Source organism: Mustela lutreola, chromosome 1 (genome assembly GCF_030435805.1).
Source record: "Mustela lutreola isolate mMusLut2 chromosome 1, mMusLut2.pri, whole genome shotgun sequence".
Lineage (NCBI taxonomy): Eukaryota > Metazoa > Chordata > Mammalia > Carnivora > Mustelidae > Mustela > Mustela lutreola.
In genome coordinates this window covers 99825783-99853239 of record NC_081290.1, presented here as the reverse complement: position 1 = coordinate 99853239, position 27457 = coordinate 99825783, and the positions used below count along the sequence as shown (strand labels likewise).

Genomic DNA, 27457 nt, shown 5'->3' with positions numbered 1-27457 from the left:
TCTTTTAAAAAAAATTTAAAAAATAAAATTATTTTATGAAAAGTTTTTGAGGTAGGTAAATGGTTATAAAACATTAATGATCAGTTCGACGTTGGCTGTGATTACAAGAATGTAAATATCTGAAGGAAGACTTGCATAAATGAAGTCGGGTTGGTGGGATTGTGCATGTCTGTTTTCTATATTTCTCAAGTTGCAACAGTGACTTTTTTTTGAGGGGGGGTCTTCTAGTTTTTAAAAAGCTTTTTGCTTTTTTCTGCCTGCTTTCCTTGAAAAATTTTGTTCTATTTTTTTCTAGCACTTAAACTGTAGATTGAGTGGTTTCTTTCTTTCTTTTTTTTTTTTTTTTTTTTTTTGAGATTTTTATGTATTTGTTTGACAGACCAAGATCATAAGCAGGGAGAGAGGCAGGCAGGCAGAGAGAGACTGAGAAGCAGGCTCCCTACTGAGCAGAGAGCCCAACACGGGGCTTAATCCCTGGACCTTGGGATCATGACCTGAGCTGAAGGCAAGGCTTTAACCCACTGAGCCACCCAGGCGCCCTGAGTGGTTTCCTTTAAGTGTTTAACATACACACGTAATTACAGTTTTTCTAACAAAGTCTTAAGTTTTTCACTGTCTTTGCCCTCTTCCTGAACATGACAAGGATCTTCACATGTTCTAAGAATCCATTCAGTGTAACATACCAAATCTTGTTTAGAATTTAACAGTCATTTTAACATGAAAAAATAGTTTAAAACTTCTTCAAATGAATAGTTTATTTACCATTGTGTTTTTTAGCTTTGGTGTTGTATCTGTTTCCTGGGGCTTTCTTGACAAAATACCTCAGGCTGAGTGGCTTAAACAATAGCTTTGTTTCCTTATAATTCTGGAAGACAAAAGTCTGAGGTGAAGGTGTTGGCATGTTTGGTTTCTTCTGAGTCCTCTCTCCATGGCTTCTGAATGGCCATCTTCTCACTGTGTCCTTACATGGTTTTTCCTCTGTATATGCTCATGTTTGTGCCCAAATCTCCTGTTCTTGGAAGGACACCAGTCATAGTAGATTAGGGCTCAAACTCATGTCCCCATTTTGACTTAATTACCTCCTCAAAATATATTCTCATTCAGAGGTACTGGAGGTTACAGCTTCAACATGAATCTGTGGGTTAGAGGGAAGACACAACGCAGTTCAGCCCATAATGATGTTCTCTTCCATCGGGTTAATTCCCTTTTTCCTGACGAAGTTCTTCAACAAAGATGTATGGGAAGGAAACTGTGATCTCTGTATATCTGAAAACTCTTTTCCTTCAACTTCAGTAATATTCCTGAGATAGTGTTCTAGGTTGAAAGTTATTTTCCCTTACCAGCTTGAAGGTATTCCCACATTTATTTAACATATAATTATTGAGCCCCTATCTTGCATGTCAGGTGTGTCAGGGATACAGCAGGGAACCAGACCAGCCCCCTCCCTGCTCCCGGGGAGATGGCACACTAGTGGGTGGAAAGGAAATAGTATTTGTACAGGTCGCGTGAAGTTAAGTTTTCATTTCTCTAGGGTACACAACTAGGAGGTGGGATCACTGCGTCACATTTTAAAAAATGTAAAAAAAAAAAAAACCCACATCTTGATTTTATTAACAATAATAAATTTAATGGAAAGTATGGCAGAGCATTAGAAGCAGTCCGGTCTTGTTAATTGGCCCGGACATAGGCTCATTGCACAGATTCTTTCTACTAACACCTGCCTCCCTTTTACTTTGAAGCTGAAACAGACCTCTCCTATGTTAATGATATTTTCCCTTTTGTCATCTTCTAATATAGCCATCTCCTCCTTGTTCTCATAGCCCCTATCTTCCTGATCACTCTGCCTGTCCAAGATCAAGCAGGCTGGTGTATCTGGAAGCTGAGATTCGCACTTGCTCTGCTTGCAAAGCCTGCGTTCTCTCCACTGTGACCTTAGTGCTCTCCCGGGAAGACTTAAAGAGGAAATGGCTTTTGAGCTGGACCTTGAGGGAATGACAGGATTTGTAGATAAAGAAGGGGCTTTCCTGAGTTAAAATCAATCAAAATGGTTCTGTGCAGAAATTTAGCGTAGTGCCCTGAGGGTCACTGAGGGTATTCTAGAGCCCAGCTGCTCCAAGCGTGAGCCTCACACCTGTAACTTCCGGTGTAACCCTGGGGCTTACTGAAAATGCAGATTCTCCCACTTGACCTCAGACTTACTAGATCAAAAATCTCAGGGTGTAGTCCAGGAATCTGTTTTTAGCAAGCCCAGTCTACTTCACAGTAGATGATACTGTGCTCTTCAGGTGATTCTTAGAGGCCGGCAAATGTTTGAGAAAGCTCTGAGAGTTTTCTCTGTCTGCGTTACCTTTCAGAATTTCCTTGTTGTCAAGTGGTTGCCTATAAAATGATCTCAGTATACTGTAGACCAGAAACTTCCATCAGCACATTAAATGATCAATACTTCCTGATTGGGAATTACCATTGGCATCTAAAACCTAATTCATAAGCTGTCTAGCTATAGATAGACTCTAGGATAAAATTTAGCTAGTTATGTAAAGTGGTAACATAGAGGGAAAAATCCTGGAAGGATACTTATGAAACTACTGTTAAAAAATGGTTCATGGGCTGGGACGCCTGGGTGGCTCAGTGGGTTAAGCCTCTGCCTTCGGCTCAGGTCATGGTCTAAGGGTCCTGGGATCCAGCCTTCCATCGGGCTCTCTGCTCAGCAGGGAGCCTGCTTCCCTTTCTCTCTCTGCCTACTTGTGATCTCTGTCTGTCAAATATATAAATAAAATCTTAAAAAAAAAAGGTTTATGTGGGTGCCTGGGTGGCTCAGTCATTAATTGTCTGCCCTCGGCTCAGGTCATGATCCCAGTGTCCTGGGATCGCACCCCACAACAGGCTCCCTGCTCAGCAGCAAGCCTGCTTCTCCCTCTCCCACTCCCCCTGCTTGTATTCCCTCTCTCCTATGTCTCTCTCTGTCAAATAAATAAAAATCTTAAAAAAAAAAAAAAGTTTCATGGCCCTGTTGTAAGGTTGAGTTTATTCAGGGGGACTGTAACTAGAGGGTTTTGCGGTGGGGAGGGAGATTGGGCTCGACTCCAAATACAGCAAGGGAAAACGGGGATTTATATGGAAGGGCAGGGTTGATGGAAAATAACGAGAGGGCAGGGTAATTCTTAGCTGAACTGACTACTAGGATTCTTGCTGAAGGCAGATGAGAATGATCAGGTAATACGTATGGATGGGGGGGGCGGGGACTGTGGAGAATGAGGAGTTTGGTTGGATATGGAGGGTGGAGGATTCTGGCCACACTGACAGGATTCTTGCTAAAAGGGGTTCTTAGAGGACACGCGCCAGGATGGGGCTTAGTCAGGCCTAGAGGAGCCAGACTGAACTTTAGACGAGGAGAGAGTCTTCGTCACCACTAACAGTGGTGGAGGGAGGTTTTGGTGCAGAAGTAAAGGGCAGGGCTTTCACTTTCACACTCTGCGGTTTTATATTTGCCTTTTATATGTGGAGAATCGTTTATATCATTAAATAGTTTTAAAGAAGTATTTTGATAGAGAATTCTGATGTGTTTTCAAGTGGATACTTGGTTTCTTGTAGTTTAAAAGTGGTAGGAAAAAAACAACAGTATTGTACTACCCATTATCCAAACTTGGAAAACTTCGTATCTTTATTCTTTGAGAGCTGCATCTATCTTAAGACATAGTCAGGGTTTTCTTCCTTTTCATCTTAGTAGTGAGTTATATTTAGAAATAAAATTCAAATGAACTGCCTTAAATTAACGTGACAGATATTTTGTTGTAAGTAATAGCCTATGTTTGTAATCCTAGAAATGTGTAGCTGAATGTTTTGTTTAACTTATTAACAGCATTGTTCTGATTTTGAGCGTAATGGAACATCATTTGAGTCATTGTCATGGTTTCTTTTTCAGATCAGTGAGCACATTTTTAACTATTTGATTTATTGTATAAGTAAACTTGAAAATAGAATTTTGGAAAGAGTTTTGGGGGCACCTGGGAGGTTCAGTCCACTCTGTGGAGTGTGCAACTTTTGATTCTCGAGGTTTTGAGTTTGAGTCCCACGCTGGGTGTGGAGATTACTTAAAACTCTTTAAAAAAGCCAGAAAAATAATTCTTCATTGGATAATTCCTGGCACAGTTATTGTTAAGGAACGCTTTGCAAGGTGATACATTAAAAAACACTGGATGTTGGGGCACCTGGGAGGTTTCAGTCGGCCAAGAGTCCCAGCTCTTTCAGGTCCTGATCTCAGGGTCATGAGTTCAAGCCCCTTGTTTGGCTGCATGCCGGATGTGGAGCCTGCTTAAGAGGAAAAGAAGAAAAAACCTTGGTTGCTTTGATACTGATTCCTCTGGTGTAGGTTCTTTGAAGTGCCAAATGCCTTTGGACACCCTGTTTCTCAGTGCCCTTTCTTTCAGGGACCACAGCGTCTCTGTGCCCTGCTGTGCTGTGATGTCATCTGGTCTTCCTTAAGCACCAGTACAACTGTCAACCAAACGCCAACACAAACTCAAACGTGTCCCACAGTCAAGGAGCCATTTTAGATGTTCTAGGCCCAGCAGTGCTTTCTGATAGAACTTTCTGTGATGATGGAAATGTTCTGTTCTGTGCAAACACCGTAGCCCCCAGGCACACAGAGCTGTGGAGCACTTGAAAGGTGGTAAAGGTGACTGAGAAACTGAATTATTAGTGTTTCTTTTAACTTTAATGGTCACGTGTGTCTAGTGCCTACCACATGGGACAACAAAGCCATCTGAAAGGTTTGGCGAGCTTCTCTAAGGGCTTATCTGGGTCTGTGTGGGAGGCTGAAGTGTTTATCATCCTTGTCCTATAAAGTTAGGAAAATCTTCTGGTAAAGACACTTATTTCAGCTTTCCCACTTTTTCTAAAAGAAGAAATAATCTTTCTTACAGATTTTGTGCGTGCAGCTGTGTGGAAATCTTAAATACTATCAATCACATCTTTATAGTACAGTGGTGCCCCCTAATGGTAAGCTTTCTTATCACTTTTTAGATTCCTGTGCTAGTATATTTACATTCTTGCAAATAAAAGGAGAATTAGGGGTTTTGAGCAAAACGGACTCTTTTTGTCCCCCTCCTTTCTCTTCCCCCACCCCACCCCTAGTTCTCTTCTTCCCTTTTCTGCTGCCATACTATGTCTTTTGGCAAACTCCCACCCCAGCAACAAATGAGGTATAGATGAATTTGAGGCAGTTTTTGCCCTCAAAAACCCAACTCTTCACCTGGGAAGACAATAAGCAGATAATTATAATAAAGTGTGGCACATGCTTAACGAAATGTTATAGAATGGTAGAGTATAGGTAAATTGTAGTACAATGAAGGCACTATTGTAGGAATTCAGAGGGTTATGAATTCCATATTTAAGCATTCTTCATAGAACCTTGTATTTTAAAGTTGCTTTTTAAAAAACTAAATTTTATCAATTTCTATATTCCTACTTTTTTTTCCTTGACAGAAGTAACAGTTAATTATAGACACGGCCTTCCCTTGATAACACTTACTTTGCCATCCAGAAAAGAGCGCTGTCAATTTGTGGTCAAACCAATGTCATCAACAGTTGGTTCATTCCTTCAGGACCTACAAAATGAAGATAAAGGTGTCAAAACGGCAGCCATCTTCGCAGCAGGTATATATATATATTTTTTCTCACTTGTCTTTTTTTTCTTTTTCTGAACCTTTATTCTTATTCTAGACAGTTGATTCTTTAATTCATTGCGTAATAAATGGTTGGCCTTTACTGTGACCTTCATTTTTGTATATCAGTAATATAAGAAAATTAACTCCAGTGAGGGGTGCCTGAGTGGCTCAGTGGGTTAAAGCCTCTGCCTTCAGCTCAGGTCATGATCCCAGGGTCCTGGGATCGAGCCCCGCTCCCTGCTGAGCAGAGAGCCCGCTTCCTCCTCTCTCTCTGCCTGCCTCTCTGCCTACTTGTGATCTCTGTCTGCCAAATAAATAAAATCTTTAAAAAAAAATTAACTCCAGTGAATAAAGAATGAATGGAGTAAGTTTGATGTAAATTTCAGTTACTTATTTCAAAATCTTAGCCCTAAAATTTTTCCTGAGAAAATTTTAATGACCTTGGTAAGTGTGTAATTTTCAGCACAATTTGAATAATTAGAAAACAAAATGCAGCTCTAATGATTAAAATAGCTAGTGAATAATTATATAAATACTTCATTAATCTTTATTATAAAGCATCATGATCTCATATGTTTTCTGATGGCTCACTTTCAGGAAGAACCTACATATATTTTAATACCAGTAAGGTATTTAATCACTAGACATTTCAAGTTTTAGGATCTAGCTTTTATGTCTTCATGGTCTGAAGTGGTCTTAGACCTGTTGCCCCTAAAATAGAATAAAGAATCCTTTACCCCAGCCCAACATAAAGGCTACAAATAGAGATAAAGGACCAAATTTGCATTTTTATTTTATTGTAGTATTACATGCTTAGATTGAAGCATTAATGATTACTGTTACAGTTTTGAAAAGAAAATAAACATTCTTTTTCCCTGTACAAGTCCAGAACCAAATAAGGGGTAGATACAGAAGTTGGAAAAATTGAGATTAAAAATTTATTTTCTAGAGGGTGTCATGCTGAGCGAAATGTCAGAGAAAGATAGTTATCATATGACCTCACTCATGTGTGGAATTTAAGAAACAAAACAGAGGATCAAAAGGGAAGGGAGGGAAAAATAAGATGGAATCACAAAGGGAGACAAACCATAAGAAACTCTTAACTCTGGGAAACAACCAGGGTTGCTGGAGGGGAGAAGGTGGGGGGATGGGGTAACTGGGTGATGGGCATGAAAGAGGATGCTTGACGTGATGAGTGCTGGCTGTTGTATAAGACTGATGAATTGCTGACCTCTGTCTCTGAAACTAATAACTATTTATTAATTAATTGAATTAAATTTAAAAAGTTACTCAACAAATTGAGCATCTAACATATTCCAAGCACAGATCTAGGTGCCAGAGGCAGAACAGAGGACAACAGAGGTAAAACAGTCCTCCTCTTTTTGAGGTTATGTTTTAAAAAGAGAAAGAAAAGGGTGAAGGAAATATGTAGTGTGTTAGGTAATGAATATTACAGAGACAAGGCAGAGTAGGGGGCTGTGGTGGTGGGGAAGTGCCTGTGGAGCAAGCAGGTGTTTATGTGGTGTCCAGGGAGGTGCTCTGGAGTTGGGGGGTTGTTATGGGGGGAGGTGCTCATAGAATGGGGGGGCATGCTCTAGGGGGAGATGCTTGCAGAGTGGGGTGTGTGTACTGTGGGAGGAGATGCTCTCAGGGACCTGGGTGGGGGTGGGGGAATGCTCTCTAAGGTCAGGTTTTGGGAAGACCTGGAAGAGGAGAGGGAGCTGCGTAGGTGGGTGAGCTCTTCTGGCAGAGGCCCAGGGGTGGGAGTTGAGCCACTGTGGCTACAGAGGAGGCAGCTAGGTGAAGTAGGAGCAGAGGGACAGATTAGGGCAAGCTTTATTGTAGTCTGCAGTAAGGGCTTTGGATTTAACTGGAAGGGGAGCTTTCTTCCTGATAAAAACAGGATCAGAGAAGGTTTTAGTCCTGTGGCCACAGCAGCTTAGCTCTCCGTCTCTGAACTAGACTGAACGGTCCCAGGAGCATGGCACACCCTCGGGCCTTCTGCACTGGGCCAGCGCCTGCCTTCTGAGCTTTTAAGAGCCAGCAGCTAGCTGCCATCCCGTGTGCCTGGAGGGGCACCGAGCACAGCCCTTGCCCGGTGGTGTGGACTCAGTAAGTGTCTTTTAAGTGAATGAAATAAATAAGGTTAAAGCAGCAATTGACATGGACCCTGCTTGTTTCTAAAAATGTGAGTAGCTTTGAAACATAAAGCACAATGGAAAAGACAGGAAATCTTAGAGAAAAATGTCTCTTTAGACTGAGTGAAAACACTTTATTGGGGTTTACATCAGTACACCCAAGACTTGGTGAAGAATTCAAAACTCTATCATTAGCTCCTCAAGAGTGTTTCGCATCAATTTGCCACCGTTCCTGTATTAGTACAAAGGATAATGTAGTACTTGGGCTAAGAAATCATACCCAGGTGATTGCTTTTTATAGCCCTATTTGAAGGAGTAGGTTTGAAGTCATTTAAATGTAAATTTTTAAATGACACTTTCAAAGTCATATAAAGTGATTGGTGTCTTGCACATCTTTAAAAAGAGAGGTTCTGTGGGTGGAATTTGCCTGCCTTTAATTTGGGCTTGAAAAGAGTGTTCTAAGCTTGTCACAGTTTTGCCCATAGTGTGGGTTGAATTATTTGGCAATTCCTGGGAAAATGATGTCACCCCAACTGATGAACAGGAACCCAAACAGCCAAATTCGAGGAACAGACCCAGGTGCAGACTTGACTCGCTGCCTTCTGGAACAAAAGAGCTACCGAGAGCCAGATGGGAGGCAGACAACCAGGTTTTTCCTGATTTTACTAGCAGCATTACTGCGGTCATGCATATTAATGTAGTTGGAGTCGCTCTGGGAGGATGTAGCCAGGCAAATGCCAGGAGCGGCAAAAATTACCCATCCTGGACTGTTCTAAAGGGACAGTGATAGAGAAACTCCCACCCACCGACAGTGTTTTTGCTTATTGTTCAATGAATTTGCTTTCTCAACACCTGGGTTCCACTGAAGTTTAGTTCCAAAATAAAAACACCCGGCTATCTAAGAGACTGAGCGAAAGCACGCTGAGGTTAAAAATTTCAAGGAGGTTTTTGTTTTTCGCTTTTTTGGTTTTGTTTTGTTGTTTTTCTTCCTGAATTGTTCCTAGGATATTTGAAATTACTATTAGAATCTCTCCTACCATTTTCTTTTCTTTTTTAAAAATGTTCTAAAGTCTTTGCATTTTTTCTTTTTTTTTTTTTTTTTAAAGACTTTATTTACTTTATTTATTTGACAGAGATCACAAGCAGTGAGAGAGGACGAAGCAGGCTCCCTGCTGAGCAGAGAGCCCGATGTGGGGCTCGATCCCAAGACCCCGGGATCATGACCTGAGCTGGAGGCAGAGGCTTTAACCCACTGAGTCACTCAGGCGCCCCTCTCCTACCATTTTTGACGTCCGTAAAAACCACACACATGCTGACTGACTCCTTAGGTTTAATTATGTTTATTACTATCTCTGCCACCACCCCCCAGCCCCTGGAAGATTTGCCTCACACTCCTCCACCTCCCAACCCAGTTAGAACATCAGTGAGCCCTGTGTGGTAGTGGTTGGTGGTGCTGTTTGGCTATCAAGTTTGAACCAGTCAGTCTCCTCTAATAATTAACAGGTTTTAAATGTGATTACTGTGTGCCTTGCACATGCCAGTCAGGGGCTTAGCTACCAGCAGCAGATAAGGACTCTGGCTGAGCGGAGGAGCCTTGTCAGTAGGCTCTGGAGATTGGAATAGACAGAAAGCCAGGCTCAGAAGAAGGCAGGAACTAAGGGAGGACAGACCAAAGACCAGGTTAGCCTAGGATTCACCTGATGGGCTCTGCTGCTGACACCTGCACCCTCACTGCCCCCTCAACGTGTCCCCTCCCCTGCTCTGGCTTTGCTATGAAGAGTCCATCTCCGTCCCGCCCCCAAGTTTAGCCTGACCTTCTGCAGGTACAGTCTCCCCAGGAACATCTGCCTAGATGCCCCAGGCCCACTAACAGCGTGGGAGAGGGAGCCCCTGCTTGCTCTCTTTGGTGCAGTGTAATGGGAGGTAGAGCAGGAAGGGAGAGTTCTCCACGTGGGAACGGTATTGGGGATTGGAGAGCCCTGCCCCATGAAAATGTCCACTCCTGTATTATAAAAACCTGAGTTAGTAAATATTTCTCTGTATGTTGGAAAATGGTTCTTACTGTCTAAAACAAGGACTTATTCTGTACATGATTTTTTTCTTTCAGATGGCAGTGAAATTTCAGCTTCGACCTTGATGGATATTTTGCTAATGAATGATTTTAAGCTTGTCATTAACAAAATAACGTATGATGTACAGTGCCCCAAGAAAGGTAAGAGACACAGCTAGACAACTTAGCTTTTTTTTTTCCCAAAGATTTTTAAAATTTATTTGACAGAGAGTTAGAGAGCACAAGTAAGCAGAGTGGCAGGCAGAGGGAGAGAGAGAAGCAGGCTCTCTGCTGAGCAGGGGCTCGATCCTAGGACCTTGGAATCATGACCTGAGCTGAAGGCAGCTGCTTAACCAACTGAGCCACCCAGGTGCCTGCTAGGCAATTATCTTAACATTCCCCTTTAGTTGTGGGGCTTTTACAGGGAGCAAGCTTAAGAACCTTCTTAATTGACCAAATCACCAAGGATGCTTTGGAAAACTGATGTTTACGCCTTTCTTGAGAGGGTACGAATGATGAGTAGCAGTTGCCCAGCAAGGCCTTTTAGTGTCGTATCCTTTTTTTACACTTATAAGACTTCACATTAGGATCTTGAATGCTTAAACTGACATTATTGGATTAAGAAGAAGTGGGCTTGAAAATCATGAATCCATGTGTGTATCATATAACACTTAACTTTTTTTTCAAAAACAGGCTTGATTTTATCAGAGTAGTTTTAGTAGGTTCACAGGAAGATTGAACAGATAGGATACAGTTCCCATATACTCTGTCCCCTCCCCATAGCCTCCCTCACTGTCAGGCACTACATTTGTTACAATCCATGAACCTGCGCTGGCCCATCATTATTACTTAAAGTTCGTAGTTGACATTAGGGTTCTGATAAATGTCTACTGACATATATCCACCATTGTAGTATCACACAGAGTAATTCCACTACCCAAAAGTCCTCTGTGATCCGCCCGATCCCTCCTACCCACCACCCCCCAACCATCGGCCACCACTAAAGTGTTTACTGTCTCCATAGTTTTGCCTTTTTCTGAATGTCAGATAGTTGGTATCATACAATATGTAGCATTTGTAGGTTTTTGTGTGGACATCAGTTTTTGATGCATTTGGGTAAATATCACAGAGCGTGGGTGCTGGATTGTATGTTGAGAGTATGTTTAGTTTTGTAAGAAACTGGGAAACTTTCTTCCGAAGTGGTTGTACCATTTTGCATGCCCATCAGCAGTGAGTGAGAATTCCTGCTGCTCCGCATCCTTGACAGCTTTTAGCGGCGATGGTGTTTGGGATTTTGGCCATTCTAATAGGTGTGTAATAGCTTGTTTGTTGTTGTTTTTTTTAACTTGTACTGGCTTAATGGCATACGACTTCAGATGCTTACTGTATTCTTTGGTGAGGTGTCTCTTCAAGTCTTTGGGTCATTTTTTAAAGCAGGTAGTACATTTTTAAATTGTTGATTTAAGATGGTTTTGCATATTTTATTTTTTTACATTTATTTTTAAAGATTTTATTTATTGGGGTGCCTGGGTGGCTCAGTGGTTAAGCCGCTGCCTTCGGCTCAGGTCATGATCTCAGATTCCTGGGATCGAGCCCCACATCGGGCTCTCTGCTCAGCAGGGAGCCTGTTTCCTCCTCTCTCTGCCTGCCTCTCTGCCTACTTACAATCTCTGTCTGTCAAATAAATAAATAAAATCTTTAAAAAAAAAAAAAAAGATTTTATTTATTTATTTGACAGAGGTCACAAGTAGGAAGAGAGGCAGGCAGAGAGAAAGGAGGAAGCAGACTCCCTGCTGAACAGAGAGCCCAATGTGGGGCTCGATCCCAGGACTCTGAGATCATGACCTGAGCTGAAGTCAGAGGTTTAACCCACTGAGCTACCCAGGTGCCCAGGTTTTACACATTTTAGATAACAGTTCATTATCAAATCTCTCCCTTGCAAATATTTTTTTTCCCAATCTGTAGCTTGTCTTTTCATTCTGTTGGTGTTGTCTTTTGTGGAGCCGACATTTTAGTTTTAATGAAGCCCAGTATATCATTTATTCCTTTCATGGACTATACCTTTGCTGTATATAACAGGTCATCCTCCTAGCCAGAATCATCTAGGTTTTCTCCTATATTCTAGGAGTTGTATAGTTTTGCATTTCACATTTAAGTCTATGATCCATTGTGAGTTAATTTTTTTGGAGAGTATAAGGTTTCAATTTAGATTCTTTCTTTCTGTTTGTTTTTGCATGTGAATGTCTAATTCTCCCAGCACCATTTGTTGAAAAGACAGTCTTTGCTCTAGTGTATTGCCTTTGCTCCTTTGTGTAAGATCAGTTGACTCTATATGGGTCTGTTTCTGGACTCTCTGTTCGATTTCATTGATCTGCTGGTGTATTCTTTGACCACTGTAGCTTTATAGTAAGTCTTGCAATTGAGTGGAGTCAGTTCTCTGACTTCATTTTTCTTCCATACCAAGTTGGCTAGTCTAGGTCTTTTGACTTCCAGTGTAAGCTTTAGAATCAGTTTGTTCATATCAGCAAAGTATTTTTCTGGGATCTTGATTGGGACTGTGTTGAATGTATAGATAAATTTGGGAACAACTGATAATCTTGTCAGTGTTGAGTCTTGTTTCCCATGAACGTAGAGTATTTCTCCATTTACTTGGTTCTTCTTTTATGTCTTTCACCAGAATTTTATAGTTTTTCTTACAAGGATCTTGATCGTAGCTTGTTATATTTATACCTATTTCAGTTTTTTAGGCACTGATATAAATGGTAACATGTTTTAATTTCCAAATTCCACTTGTTGATAATATATTACATGTACATGTAAGCATTGGATACCTTTTTGCTGGTATTACTTTGAACAGACTGTTGTTAGATCAATTAATAAGCGAAAGGAAATACAAGTTTTAATTTTGCCTTTCCTTACTCCCTTTTTAACATAGTTCCTTTATTTACGTATATCTGGTTTTCTGACCTTGCATCATTGTTTTCCCTTCACTTTTAACAGCTTTTACTAGGTGGGGCTACTGGCCCCATTTTTTGTTCTCAACTTTAGTTTGAGAAAGTCTTCATTTCTCCACTTTTGCAGAATTCTAGGTTTGTGTTTTTTTCCCTCACATTGTCATAAAATGAACACACCTTTTAGACTTTCTAGAAGGAGGAGGATTGTATTGGAGTCCAGGTTAAGACAGCTGCCCAGGATATGCAGTCTTCACAAAGCAGATGGTGCTGTGTCAAAGGACATTTGGTGCAGGTTATTTACATTTTTTTGCATAAAATGTTACAGGTCATTAGACAAAGGACATTTCAGAAAGTTGCTGACATTAAGTTTCTAGTATATTCAGAGCTGTTGGACTTTAATCCTATGTGAACCAGGGAAGCTTCTTCCTTTTTCTTTTTAGTTCAAAATGATCTTTTGGGGTTGTCTTCTTTTTTTTTACGATTTGATCTGTCTATTTGACAGAGACCACAAGTAGGCAGAGAGGCAGGCAGAGAGAGGGAGGGGGAAGGTGGAAGGAGGAAGCAGGCTCACCGCAGAGCAGAGAGCCCGATGTGGGGCTCCATCTCAGGACCCTGGGATTATGACCTGAGCTGAAGGCAGCCACTTAACTGACTGAGCCACCCAGGTGCTCCTGGGTTGTTTTGTTTAACAAAGCATATGTACAGCATGTGCTGAGGGCAGAAGCAGACCCTACTTTGAGGTTTTGCCAAGTCGTTCTGACCTTGGTAAATGGTAAAGTGTAGGTCCTAAGACATGAAGTTGAAATTTTCTGTTATCACTCTCAATGGTGAGTTTTCCCTCTGTCTCCTCCTTGCTGGTGTCGTCTCCAGGAGTCAGGTGTAATTTTTGTGTTCTTCGGTAGGTAAAGCATTCTTTCCTCTGGTTCCTTTTAAGGTTTTTTTCTTTATCTTTGATTTTCTGCAGTTTGAATATGTTACCACCTTCTTGCCTTTTTTTTTTTTTTTTCTCTCTTGTCATATACTTATTTGTTGAAAGTTGGGCATGATGTGTCCGGTAGTAGACGCTGAAGCAAGTAGGTGTTTGATGTGAGGTGTATTATATGTGTGTCCGGCAAAGAGGCTGCTTGCTATTTGCGGTAGTGGTAGGTATCAGAGACTTGAGTTTCTTCTAGTGCCCTTGTTTTTCTCTTCTCTGTTGTTGTCTCTGGATTTCCCTGGAAATTCTTTTTTGGAATCTGCATCTTGCACAGAACAGCAGGCCTATTGATGTAGTTGTAAGGTCTTGGGGGTAAGGGGAGAAGTATCCTATAAACCTATGTTGAATTGTGGGTGTTGTATTAGCCAGAATTCCTGGGCTGCAACTTTGAGAAGAGTTTCTTAGCCTTTTTATTTTTTCCTCCACTATGTGAGACGGGAAGGCTGGAGAGGGGCTGCAGTCGGCTCGCTGACCTTCTCCCAAGCCAGATAAGGATCTGGTGAAGCTGTTTCCTTGCTGTGGAGAAAGTTATGCTGGGGGCTGATTCAGAATGGTTACTTTTCCCCTCTCCCTGCTCCAAGCACCAAGTTCTGTGTGATCTCAGACCTTCACTGTGAGAACCTGGTAGGGCTCCTGGAGGTAAAACTCACCAATGTGTTTTTGTTCTCAAACCGGTCTGCGCCGAGCCTCAGGCAAATTACCATTTCTGTTTAAGTGTTCCTGCCACTATTGGCTTCTGTTCCCAGTAAGCTGTGAACATAGACTGCAGCAGGAGGAAATTAGTAAATAGATGGCAAAATAAATAGATCAATAAATAAGGGAGGGCTCTTGTTCATAGTTAGGATGCTCAGTGTTAACTGGTAAATGTGGGGGAGGGCTGCGGGAATCCAAAGTCCTCTTGCAGCCAGATTCTCCCAATTCTGCCTCAGCCAAGAATTCTCAGTAGGTGCCGATGAGAAGGGGATAGGGTAAGGGAGGGAATTTAGATTTAAAAGGAATAAATGCTAACAATGAAGAAATGGGAGTAAGTCCCAAGGAATTTAAAGGGTTCCCACTAGTGGTTAACTGGTACAGTTGAACACCAGGGCTCCCATATCTTGTGACTTGCTTCCCATTTTTATTTCAAGCTTTTTCTTATTTTCTGGTGTAAGGTGGTCCAGGCTGATCTTGTACTCCATAGTTGGTGTCAGCCACTTCTCTGAAGATCCTTTGAAGAGAAAAAAAAAATTTTAAATTTTGTGTGTTTGAAAATTTTATAGAACTTTCTAACACAAACAAGAACAGAGAAATTAAAATGAATCCGTCCTTTCAACAGCTGTGAACTTTCTTCTGCTGTTAATTCTTCTTAAAAATCAGGGCAGTAGGGCTGCCTGGGTGGTTCAATGGGTTAAGCCTTTGCCTTCAGCTCAGGTCATGATCTCAGGGTCCTGGGATCGAGTCCCGCATCGGGCTCTCTGCTAGGCAGGGAGCCTGCTCCCTCCTCTCTCTCTCTACTTGTGATCTCTCTCTGTCAAATAAATAAAATGTTAAAAAAAAAAATCAGAGCAGTATTTAACCTCAAAGGGAGAAGGATGGTGGAAGTTGAGAAATACAGAAATTGAAATCCTTGTGAAGGTAGAAAGTTCATATTCAGTGAGTCACCAGTACTCTTGGAAGGCCTTCTGCTTCCCTTCTCTGGGTTGAGTATTTGAGGAAACAAGTGGAAATAAATGATTTTTTTTTCAAGGGCATCTCTTTGTTCTACTTGACTTTCCTCTCCTGCAAGCCCCAACATGTCACAAGCCTTAGGTCCCCGGGGACTAAACTGAGGCCTCCCTCCTGCCTGTTCTTTTTTTTTTTTAAGATTTTTTATTTTATTTATTTGTCATAGAGAGAGAAGCGAGAGCAAGCACAGGCAGACAGAGTGGCAGGCAGAGGCAGAGGGAGAAGCAGGCTCCCTGCCAAGCAAGGAGCCCGATGTGGGACTCCATCCCAGGATGCTGGGATCATGACCTGAGCCGAAGGCAGCCGCTTAACCAACTGAGCCACCCAGACGTCCCCTGCCTGTTCTTTGAGAGGAGAGCCTTCTCCCTGCCCGGGAGGGGCGGTTTGCTGGGATTGCGCTCCGGGTGTGTCCCACGCCTCCCTGGCCTCTGGTTTACCAGGTTCCTTGCTGAACACCAAGTTGGACTGACTCAGTCTCACAAAGGGAATTCAGCTAACAGGCACAGGAGATACGGTCGGAAGAAAGATGACAGAGGAATTATACTGGACTGAAGGAAAATTCAGTTTGTAAAATTATAAATTTGGAGTTAAAAAGTGTATTTAAACTCCATCTTTTCTAAAAGCATTGGCCAAATTAGATTTGAAAATTTAGGATATGAAAATGAATTCCACATTGAAGACACCTCTAAAAGGATTAAACAGCTTCTGGTTTTTTGCTAGGTGATAGCACAGAGAAACGTTTATTTATTTAGAGAAATGTTTGAGTTGGTAATACACCATACGAATTTTGCTGTAGCATTTCTGAAAGATGATAGCTTGTCACTGAACTCAGATAAACATTTCGTGTCACATAACAAAGACCCTCTCTTTGACCATACTTGAGCCAGGCACCTCTGAGCCCTCTTCTTGACTAGACCTTAGCCTTGACCTAGAAAAAAGATTGCAGATTCTCCACACAAATGATTTTGTTCACCCCCCGCCCCTAAGAGACTTGAACAGACACGCGCATGGTCTCGCAGCTCCAGGGCCTATCCCTAGGATTAGACTACAGCCCTCCTAAAATCCTTTCCTGGGAAAGTGCAACACTGTCAGGAGAACTTCCTGTTTGTTCAGGGAAAACCTGGTGATTGGCAGACAGGTCCCTGAACACCCTCTTACAGCAGTTACTTGGGAAAGCTTGCAATTATAAATCCTTTCTTGGTGGCTTTGAAGTGTACAGCTTCTACTGTCCGGAACTGTCATCTGAAGGACCTGAGAAACTCCTCTTTGAAGCGCTGATGTCCAGGGAGGGCACTCTTGCTCTCCCGGCCGCTGGGTTGCTACCTTGCTCGGGCTTGCACGGGGTCCTCTGTTGGTTTCTCTTCCGCCTAAGTGCTCATCAACAACACGAACATTAGTCTAGTCACGTTAACCAACAACCTTCACGCCCGATTTTTGTGGATTTCCCCTTCCCTGACTGCTTAAGCCCCTGACATCCCCCCTTCACCCCTGCCCCTGAAAACAGCAGCCATCTCTGCACAAACAGAAGTCTGAGCTCATTTCACCCTGGAGCCTCTCCCTCATCGCAGTGGTTACTGATTAAAATCTATCCTGATCCCTTTAGCGTCTGGCTTTGTCTGTCCTGGATATGCTCCACAGCTAGGGACGGAATTGGCGTCCCATCTGTACCTTTCTTCTATATGTAGACCTTTAAATTTTTTTTTTTTTTTGATTTTTAAAATATCATTACATTTCCCATCAAAACAAAAGGGCTCTGACTGTTCTACAAATCTCAGAAGCTTAGAAGGGAACTTCGACTTCTCACTTCTTCGTGGCAGCTGTAGCCTGGAATGTAGAAGGGACTAAAGACCAGGATAGTGTCTTGGAGGCTGTGTGGAGATAAAAGGGAAATGACTGGAGCCCTGCTGGCGCCGCTCACTGGAAGCTCACAGAGCAAGTCCTTAACCTGGGGTGCTAAGCCTCTCCGGGCAGCAGGTGTGCATGACTGGCCAGCAGATCCGTCCCGCCTTGCACCCTGCCCCCGGCCCCAGTTCTCCTGTAGTGCTGGGCAACAGTTATGGTCCTTAGGAAAGGAGCCCTGCAGCCCAGTTTGTTTGTGGAAGTTTGTGGGAGTTTATTGATCCAAAGAGGCAGAAGGATTAAGAGAAATCCATACGCAAAAGAACTTTGTTAATAACTTAGAAACTGACCTCCTTTCTTCTCAGTGTGAACCTCCTTTCAGACCTACATCTTGCTGAAAAGAACTTATACTTTAATTGCTTTTCAAAATGTATATTATACATATTATACTATCATTTACATGTTTGTATACCAGCTTCCCTCCCCGTGCATCCTAAAGTGATTTTTGGATAAATGGCTGGGGTCTAAGGGGGGAGGGATCTTAGGTTGAAGTCAGGTGTAAAAATAACCATAAGGAGAGCACTTGTGATGAGCACTGGCGGTTGTACATAAGTGACGAATCACTAAATTCTACTATTGTAACCAATATTACATTAGATGTTAAGTAACTAGAATTTAAATAAAAACTTGAAACAATGACAAAATGATCCCATAAACTCTAAAGTATTACAAACAAGGTGAGGCATGCACCTGGATTCTGATAGATGGCTACCTTTTCCTATATGAAGATTTTTAATGAAACAGTAAAGTCATATTACAAAAGAAAAAAAAGACAAAAAAACATAATGAAGTTTAAGCCTACTGTCTAATAATTTATCATTCCTGCCTTTGTTTCTGTGGGAGGGACAAATCACCTGAAACAAGAAGAAAGGCCAATCCCAGATGCCTCCTTAGGGCTTGGAGTGCCCAGGTCGCCAACCATGGGCACACAGGTTGGGTTCCCTGGACTCTGAGAGCCTGGAGGAAGAAGTGTGGTAACTGCCTTACGTACCCTTTGTGTCTTCTCTCAGAGAAACTGAGTATGGAGCATGCTACAGAGATGGACAATGTGAAATCCTTGGTTCACAGACTGTTCACGGCTTTGCACTTAGAAGAGTTTCAGAAAAAGAGAGAGCACCACTTACTGGAGAGAATTGACCACCTGAAGGGACAACTGCAACCTCTTGAACAGGTTAGGAAGCATCACCATTGAGGCTCTTTGAAAATAATACTGTTGATTGAGCACTAGCTAAGTGAATGTTTGGGGGAACGCCCTACATAGGCTCACTTTCTCCTTCAGTCCTCATAATGAGCCTGCGTGTACTGTTGCCTCTCAGTTGCAGAGACAGCGAAGGTGCAGAGCTAGTACATGGCGGCCCCACTGGATGCCGCCATCTTGAACAGTGTGTGCGCTGCCTTCCGCCCCTGGCCACACTGCCTCTGTGAATGAGGATCAGATGGGTCTGGATGTACCAGCATTCCCGGTTTCTCTTTTGGAGAACAGGCCCGTGGCCCCAGCTCTGCTTACCATACAGACAGCTGGAAAGTTAGCAATGGCTTCCTAACATCCGAAGTTAGTCACTGATGGAGGGGAAAAGATAACTTTTTTGGGGAGGCGGGGTTGGAGTCTGTTTTAAGGGAAAGAACAGCGTCTCCTAAACCTCCAATCCCCTCTGACTTTTAAAACTGGATGGGTGTCTTCTGCATATCCTTGTATCTGAATAGGAAGTTTCTGGAGATAAACTTTTTTAATAGTATCGTCTAAGGATACCTAGGAGATGGCAGAGCGAGGGACTTTGAAATTTTATTTGTTGTATTGTGTGTACCCACATTTTTATTTTTCACTTTTTAAAAAGTTGATGATATATTTACTTGTGTTAAGATTTGAAAATCAGGAAAGGTGCCAGTGGAAATTTTTCCTCCTACTGCCATATCCCCACACCCATGGGTCATTTTAGATTTTCTTCATCTGTGTATACACAAGTCAAATACATTATTTTGTTCCCTTCTTCAGAAAAGGGCATACACTGCTACATACTGTTCTCCCTCCCCTTTTTTCACCAACAGTGTATGCTGGAAGGATCTCTGCACGGGTACATAGTTTCCTCGATACTGCTGCATAATAGCTTGGTAGATGTAGGCACAAGTGTTAGTCTTTTACTCTTGAGCACCTGAAGTGGACCATGTGTGAGCAAGGCTACCTACAGGACGCATTGCTAGAAGTACAGTTGCTGGGTCAGAGAGAATAGGCCTATCATTTCAGGCTTCAGAGGACAGCGTCTTGAGTTTTCCATTGTATACCCTTCTATACTACTTAATTTTTTCTTCCCACAAGCAGATATTACCTTTATATTTAAAATAATGGCTCATCTAATGAACTGAATTGGAAATAAATGATCACTCACGAATGTGTCTGCTTCATAACTTTTCCCTAAATCAGACCTCGTTAATATAATCAGATAGGTGTTACTTTACTTTTGTTCCTTCTTTCCCTGTGACTGGGTACCCTGTAAGCTGAACCAGGCTGGTTTTGCCCCTTAGATAAAAGCTGGCATCGAAGCTCGCTCAGAAGCCAAAACCAGTGGACTTTTATGGACCGGGTTAGCCTTGTTGTCTGTTCAGGGCGGGGCGTTGGCCTGGCTCACTTGGTGGGTGTACTCCTGGGATATCATGGAACCGGTGACATACTTCATCACGTTTGCAAATTCCATGGTCTTTTTTGCATACTTTATCGTCACTCGCCAGGTGAGTAGTTTGTTAGGAAAATGGTAAGTTAGAACATGTTTTGCAACTAATTCCATATCCAACTGAAGTAATGAGCAATAAAACCTTTTTTATTTACTGAATTGCTCTCTGGGTCTGTAAAAGCTGATAAATTCTGTTGTTGTTTTCCACAAGAATAGCACATATACAGCACAGAAAACCGATAACCTCTTTAGAGAAATAAATAGTACAACTCATAAATTTCTCCGTGGAGATAAACACATCAAATTGTGTTCTGTGTCTTTAGAAATAAAATTGACTACGTATTGCAGAAACAGTCAGTAACTTTAGCTTTCATTGCATGATTATTTTGCCAAAACAGTTTCCTTTTTCTCCTTTCTATCCCAATATGTGTGATTCCTCTTCCCAGCTTGCTTGCTTTTGAGAACAGCCGCTGATCTCAAGCAAGATGAAATGTTTTCCTTGTGTTGCCTTATGCTTCCTCTGTTGGCCACTGCAAATATTTTACTCATCTGCCTTCTTTTGCTTTAGTGTTGCTAAGGCAAGTGTCTTTCTTACAGAGACATTATGTTCATTTAAAACATGTTCTTTTTTTCCTCCCCCCTTTTTTCCTTTTAGGATTATACTTACTCAGCTGTTAAAAGGAGACAGTTTCTGCACTTCTTCCATAAGAAATCAAAGAAAGAACATTTTGATGTGGTGCAGTACAACAAGTTAAAAGAAGATCTTGCTAAGGTACCCTGTTGGAAATACGACCTCTTGTGACTGGTCCTATTTGGGCTCTTTGGGAGCTAGAACATAGTATCAGGGAAATCCCTAAGTTCAGGCTTGGTCCTCAGTAGACTTCTGTGTACTCTGCTTTGCTCAGTGAAACAGTTGATGTTTCAGTTGATGCTCAGTGAAACAGTGTATGATGCTAATTTCACATCCTACAGTTTTGGTTTTGACTCTCATATTCTGCATGGGGATGTCTTTTAATGTGTGGGGGGAAATGTCTTAAATGACTTTGAGATCGTAAAATAATAGTTTCCAGTAGCAGTTCTTAATTTTTATTTCTATTTCTATTTCTGATTTCTATTCACATTCTGAGTATGTGTTTTTAAAGAAAATTGTCCAATATCCAGCTCAACTTTTTTCTTCTTCTTCTTCTTTTTTTTTTTTTTTAATTTTATTTTGGAGCAGAGGCACAGGGAGAGGGAGAGAATCTTAAGCAGACTCCATGCCCAGCACAGAGCCTGATGCGGGGCTGGATCTCACAACCCTGAGATCATGACCCGAGCCGAAGTCAGAGTTGGAAGCTCAACCAACTGATCCAGGCAGGCACCCCTCAAGCCCAACTCTTAAAAACATAAAAGAAAGTAGACTTTTAGGAAGATGAACATCGGTAAAACATGTTAAGCTTTTTAAAGGTGTTTATAACTTCTCCTCCTTAAAAATAAGAGTCAACATGGATTCCTCATTTCATCTTTTCCATCTTTCTGGTGAGAAAAGGGAGGTGCTTAGTTACTTGCCCAGGTATTACACTGTAGAAAGTGGGGAGACAAGGCTATGAACCCACCAGCCTGACTGTGGAGCCTGTGCTCTGAGGGTCTTCCACATAATCTGTATCTCAGGCAGCTTTTACTCTGGCCTCTCAGTGGACTCATTAGCTTGATTCAGATGCTACACGCTTCTTAACACATTAACTAGATTTTTAATTTTTCTTAGTAATTTTACAAGAAAAACATTTCAGTAAAAATCTCTTCCGTTGACTAATGCATGCTCCTTTAATAGCCAATATTCATAATGTCTGTTACCTGTAACATTCTAAACTACCCATCTCTCAAATTAAAAAAACAAATTCTAGAATTCAACTTGTAATCCAAGAGTTGGGGATGATAAAACCTTTAACAATTTTTTAAATTTTCTAAAATCACTACTTAAGAAAAATATAGTATTATTTTTAATTGGCGGGTACTCTTACATTTGAATGATATAATCCAAGGAGGCTAAAGGATGGATGTTCTTCCCACTGTTTGATAGTCCTGGGCGTTTAAGATTTAAAGTAGCACCTATGGGGGCGCCTGGGAGGCTCAGTGGATTAAGCGTCTGCCTTCGGCTCAGGTCATGATCTCAGGGTCCTGGGATCGAGCCCCGCATCAGGCTCTCTGCTCACTGGGGAGCCTGCAGCTTTCTCCCTCCACCTGCTGTTCCCTCGCTCTCTGTCTCACAAATAAATAAATAACATCTTTAAAAAAAAAAAAATAGCACCTATGAAGTATTCTTTTAAGGCAGTAATGTTGAGGAAGAAGGGAGAATGATTGGTCCCAGTGTTTTTCTTTTCAAATAAGAACTAGAAAAACCATTATAAAAGGAACAGCAAACAGCAAGAACTTGAAGGATATATTAGAAGCCTTAAACTCTTTTCAGAAAGGATCCCTACTCATCAAAATACTGTAGACATTTGCCATTAGTAGTTTCAATAGGTTTATTAACCTAAGGATGCATTAAATTTATAGAATTCCTCTCCTGCAGTAATGCTGTTTCTCGTTCTCTTTGATCACGTACTTTTTTCTTTTTCCCGTTGACAGGCTACGGAATCCCTGAAACAGGTGCGCCACTCCCTCTGTTTGCGAATGCAAGGAGAGGAAGTCAATGAAAAGAATTAATCTTAGATTTTTAAATGTCATTGAATTTTTCCAGTGTGTGTTGATTCCGCAACTTAGAAACTGAAACTTTTTGAGTCCCATAGTTCTTTGAATTTGATTGTTTCAGTGTCTTTTGTCAATTAAAAAAAATGCTTGCAAAAACACAGGTATTCTTTGAAGTTCTCATTTGAGATTTTTGGTTTGTGGATTCACATGACTTTTCGGGGATTAATGCCAGAAGGAGGTTGGCTGAGTCAGTCCAAGTCAGAGCAGCTGGGGCTGGGGCTGGGGCTTGGAACTTGAGCTAAGCATCCTCGTCCTCAGACATTGTGTTCATTCTCCCTGCGAGGGGGAATGGTCAGGGTGCGTGGAATTCACTCTTATTCTTCGGTTTCCTTTAGAATTGTCTTGTCATTAATTTATTTTTAAATACATGATTATTCCAAGACCCTTGATCATTAAACATAGCTAAAGTTATCATAAAATGTCATTTGAAATGTTTCATTTTAAGTAATATCTACTGAGATAGATAGAGTTTATATGCTGTCAAGTACTGATGCAGGCTTTTATGTATACGTATTTGTAATCCTATAATCCTATGAGAGTAGCTGTTTTTAATCCCAGTTTCGTAATAAGGAAATGGAGGTACGGAGAGGCTAGTTAGCCCAAGTGCACAGAGCCAGATTTCAGCACCTACTCAGAGAAGATGATAAATCTTCATTCATTTACAACTAATGGTGTTTGGTCCATTGTCCAGGATTTCAGGGTCTGTGGGCCAGAAAGGGTGATGGTGATAACCTGATATTAGAGATTTGTTATTAAAAAAAAAAAAAAAAAAAACCCAAAGCTCCTAGTGTTTTCAGAGTTTGTCTTTCAATCAAATCAGAATCAAACTTCCTGTAGGCAAACTGTAACAGTGCACAGTGACCACTTGCTGTGTTGTCAGTGTCTTGAAACATGGAGATTTTGAATCACTACTATATTGGTGTCTTATAACTAAACTAAGAGGATGCACTAGTATGTTTTTATAATGAATATCACCAGGTTAAGCATTATGATGAGTCCTTAGAACATGTTCTGCCTTTGAACTCTGTACCTAGGGAGCCAAGACCATCAGTACGGTTAGATCAGAGTTCAGAGAAACCACTTGGGAAAGGTGGGCCTTGCCTTTTGGGTAGAATTTGGAACCAAGGGGAAGCATTTCAGGTGGGGATACAAGATGGGAGCAGGGGAGTCCTGAACTTGGTCTTGGCTCTGTATTGGTCATCCATATGGGTGGGAATCTATTTCTCCCAAACTCCTGTTTATGTTAATATTCTGACTTCTTCCCATGAATCACACGTGTTCTTACTGGCATCTAGAATGGTGAATCCTTTCCAGAGGATTTTCATTGACTTTGCCCAGATCCATGAGAGGAATCACTGTCTATGGCAGCTACAGCCTTACAAAATGTACTTCTTAAATATTAAGACTTGAAATTTGAAATGACTCCTTGATCCATGGGCTGCAGAGTGAATGTTGTGTTAGCCGAATTTAAAACCTTAATCTCACTGTGCATCTCCATAAGAGCTTTGGGTGACCAGGTCCATTGTTAGTGAGCAGTAATATTTTGAAAAGAATCTTCTATTTTTTTTTTTTTTTTTTAGTAGTCGGTCTCAAAAGTGGTCTTAAATATTCAGTAAACCATTTTGTAGACAGCTGTGCTATCACTCAGGCTTTGTTTTTCCATTTATAGAGCTTAGGAAGAGTAGATTTAACATAATTCTGAAGGGCCCTAGCTGGGATTTTCCGAATGGTAACCAGCTTCGTCAGCTCCTCACAAGAGGAGCTTTGAAGCTTTGAAGTCAGGCGTAGTGACTTCTGTTTAGCTATGGAAGTCCGAGATGGCATCTTTTCGCAAGAGGGCTGTTTAATCCACACTGAAAATCTGTTGTGTGGTCACCTTCCTGAATCATCTGAGCTAGATCTTCTGGAAAACTGTCAGCTTCTCCATCAGCACCTGCTGCTTCATCTTGCACTTTTATGTAATGGAGATGGCTTCTTTCCTTAAACCTCAGAACCAGCCAACCTCTGCTAGCTTCTGCCTTCTCTTTGGCAGGTTTCTCACTTCTCTCAATCTTCACAGAAGTGAAGAGAGTTACGGTCTTGCTCTGGATTTAGCTTATACTGGTTTAAGGGAATGCTGTGGTGGGTTTGATCTTCTGTCCATATCACTCAAACTTTCTGTCTATCAGCAGTAAAGCCGTTCCACTTTCTTACGGCTCCCAAATTTACTGTCATTTCCTTTGAGAACTTTGTCCTTGTATTCACAACTTGGCTGTGTGGCCCAAGAGGCCTTGTTTTTGGCCCATCTTGGCTTTTAACATGCCTTCCTGACCAAGCTTCATTATTTCTACCCTTTGAGTTAAAGTGAGAAACCTAGACTCTTCCCTTCACCTGAACACTTAGGCCTGTTAATAGTCCTACAGTGGCCTCTACTTTCAGAATTGTTGTGGGTCAGGAAGTAGGGAAGCCCAAGGAGGGGAAAGAATGGCTAGTCAGTGGAACAATGAGAAGACACACATTTAATAAGTTGCTGTCATAGGTGTTATTCATGGCACCCCAAAACCATTAAAATAGTAAACTCAGAGATCACAGATCACCAAACAAATATAGTAACAACAAAATCTGACCTATGAGAATTACCAAAATAATGAGACACACAAGATAAGCAAATACTTTTGGGAAAATGGTGCCAATAGACTTGCTTAGGGCAGAGCTGCCACAGACCTTTGGTTGGGTAAAAACAAACCTGCCAAGCGTGAAAAGATGAGATATGCCTGTACACATCTTCTTTATCCATTCATTTCTTGAGGGATACTTAGGCTGCTTCTATAGCTTAGCAAATTATAAATAATGCTGCAGTGATTAGAGATACATATATTGTTTTGAATTAGTGGTTTTGTGTTCTTTGGTAATTCTAGTAGAATTACTGGATTGTATGATATTAATATTTTTCACTTTTTGAGGGGACTCTGTGCTGTTTTTTATAGTGGCTGCACCAATTTACATTTCCACCAGCAGTGCACAAGGGCTGCCTTTCCTCTACATCCTGACCGGCGCTTATTGTTTCTTTGATATTAGGCATGCTGACTGTTGGGAGGTGATAGCTTATTGTGGCTGATTTGCATTTCCCTGATGAGTGATGTTAAGCATCTTTTCATGTGTCTATTGGCTATTTGTTTGTCTCCTTTGGAAGAATGTCTATTCAGGTCCTCTAACCATTTTTTATTTGGATTGGTTTTTGTTTTCTTGGTGGTGAATTGAATGAGTTCTTTATATAATGTCAATATTAACCCTTTATCATGTATATAACTTGTAAATATCTTCTCCCATTCAGTAGGTTGCCTTTTTGTTTCATTGGCTTCCTTTGTTGTGTAAAAGCTGCTTAGTCTGATATAGTCCTATTTGTTTTTGCTTTTGTTGCTCTTTGCCTGGGAGCAGAAACTCAGACCAAATGTGCAAGAGCTTTCTGCCTATATTTTCCTCTAGTTTTATGGTTTCAGTTCTCACAATCAAGTCTTTAGTCCACTTTGATTTTATTTTTACATATGGTGTAAGAAGTGGTCCAGTTTCCTTCTTTTCCATGTAGCTCTCTAGTTTCTCAGCACCATTTATTTAAGACTTCATTTTTTCTTAAAGACTTTGAGAGAGACAGAGGGAGGTGGCGGGAGAGAGAATCTGAAGCACACCATGTGCTAAGCAGAGCCCAACATGGGGCTCAATCCCAAAATCCCATGCTCATGACCTGAAACCAAGAGTTGGACACTTAACCAGCTGAGCCACCCCGATGCCCCTTTAAGAGACTGTCTTTTTTCCCATTGTATGTTCTTGCTGTCTTTGTCAAAGATTATTTGATTGTGGGCTTCTTGTTTTGTTTCATTAATCTGTTTTTGTGCCAGTAAGTACCATGCTGATTATTATTGCTTTGGAATAGCAACATAGTTTGGAATCGGGAAGCATGATACATCTAGCTTCGTTCTTCTCAAGGTGGCCTTGGCTATTTGGAGTCTTGTGTGGTTCCATACAAATTTTAGGATTCTTTGTTCTAGTTCTGTGAAAAATGCCATTGGTATTTTGATAGGGATGTCATTGAATCTGCCAATTGATAGTTTAGGCAGGATGGACATTTTAACATTATTAAACCTCCAATCCATGATCATGGTATATCTTTCCGTAAAGGTTTTATTTTTTTTAAATGTGAGAGTTGAAGTTCTGTATAAAAAGTGATAAAACTGGCAGCTTCTGGGTAGCTCAGTTGGGTGAGCTGTGCCTTCAGCTCAGGTTATGAACTCGGGGTCCTGAGATTGAGCCCCATATTGGGTTCCCTCCTCAGTGGAGAGTCTGCTGCTCCCTCTCCATGTGTCCCCTCCACACCCCCCTCGTCTTTTCTAATAAATAAAATCTTTTTTTTTTTGAAAGACTTTATTTGACAGAAAATGAGAGGAAGCACAAACAGGGGGAGAAGAAGAGGGAGAAGCAGGCTCCCTGCAGGGAGCTGGATGTGGGATGTGATCCCAAGACATGGGGATCATGACCTGAGCTGAGCCAAAGGCAGCGGTTTAACCCACTGAGCCACCCAGCTTCTATAATAAATAACATCTTTTTTAAAAAGTGGAAATCCATATGTAGATGAATTTGTATGACCAAGTAAAACTCTACTCTGAATAAATAAGAAAGTGAATTAGAAAAATTAAAATA

General features: G+C 41.4%; 1 protein-coding gene across 2 annotated transcripts in view; it reads left to right on the top strand.

Annotated features, from left to right (window-relative positions):
- The window catches only part of MCUB (mitochondrial calcium uniporter dominant negative subunit beta), a 98581-nt gene extending 75700 nt beyond the window's left edge, over nucleotides 1–22881 (top strand). For both annotated transcript variants that reach the window (XM_059171118.1, XM_059171128.1), the window contains exons 2-8: nucleotides 4923–4998; nucleotides 5485–5655; nucleotides 9912–10016; nucleotides 18398–18558; nucleotides 19908–20111; nucleotides 20709–20825; nucleotides 22661–22881. In XM_059171118.1, coding sequence (XP_059027101.1) covers nucleotides 4923–4998; nucleotides 5485–5655; nucleotides 9912–10016; nucleotides 18398–18558; nucleotides 19908–20111; nucleotides 20709–20825; nucleotides 22661–22738 — 912 coding nt within the window. In that variant the 3' untranslated portion in view covers nucleotides 22739–22881. The remainder of the gene's footprint in view (nucleotides 1–4922; nucleotides 4999–5484; nucleotides 5656–9911; nucleotides 10017–18397; nucleotides 18559–19907; nucleotides 20112–20708; nucleotides 20826–22660) is intronic.
- The last annotated feature ends 4576 nt before the right edge of the window (nucleotides 22882–27457 follow it).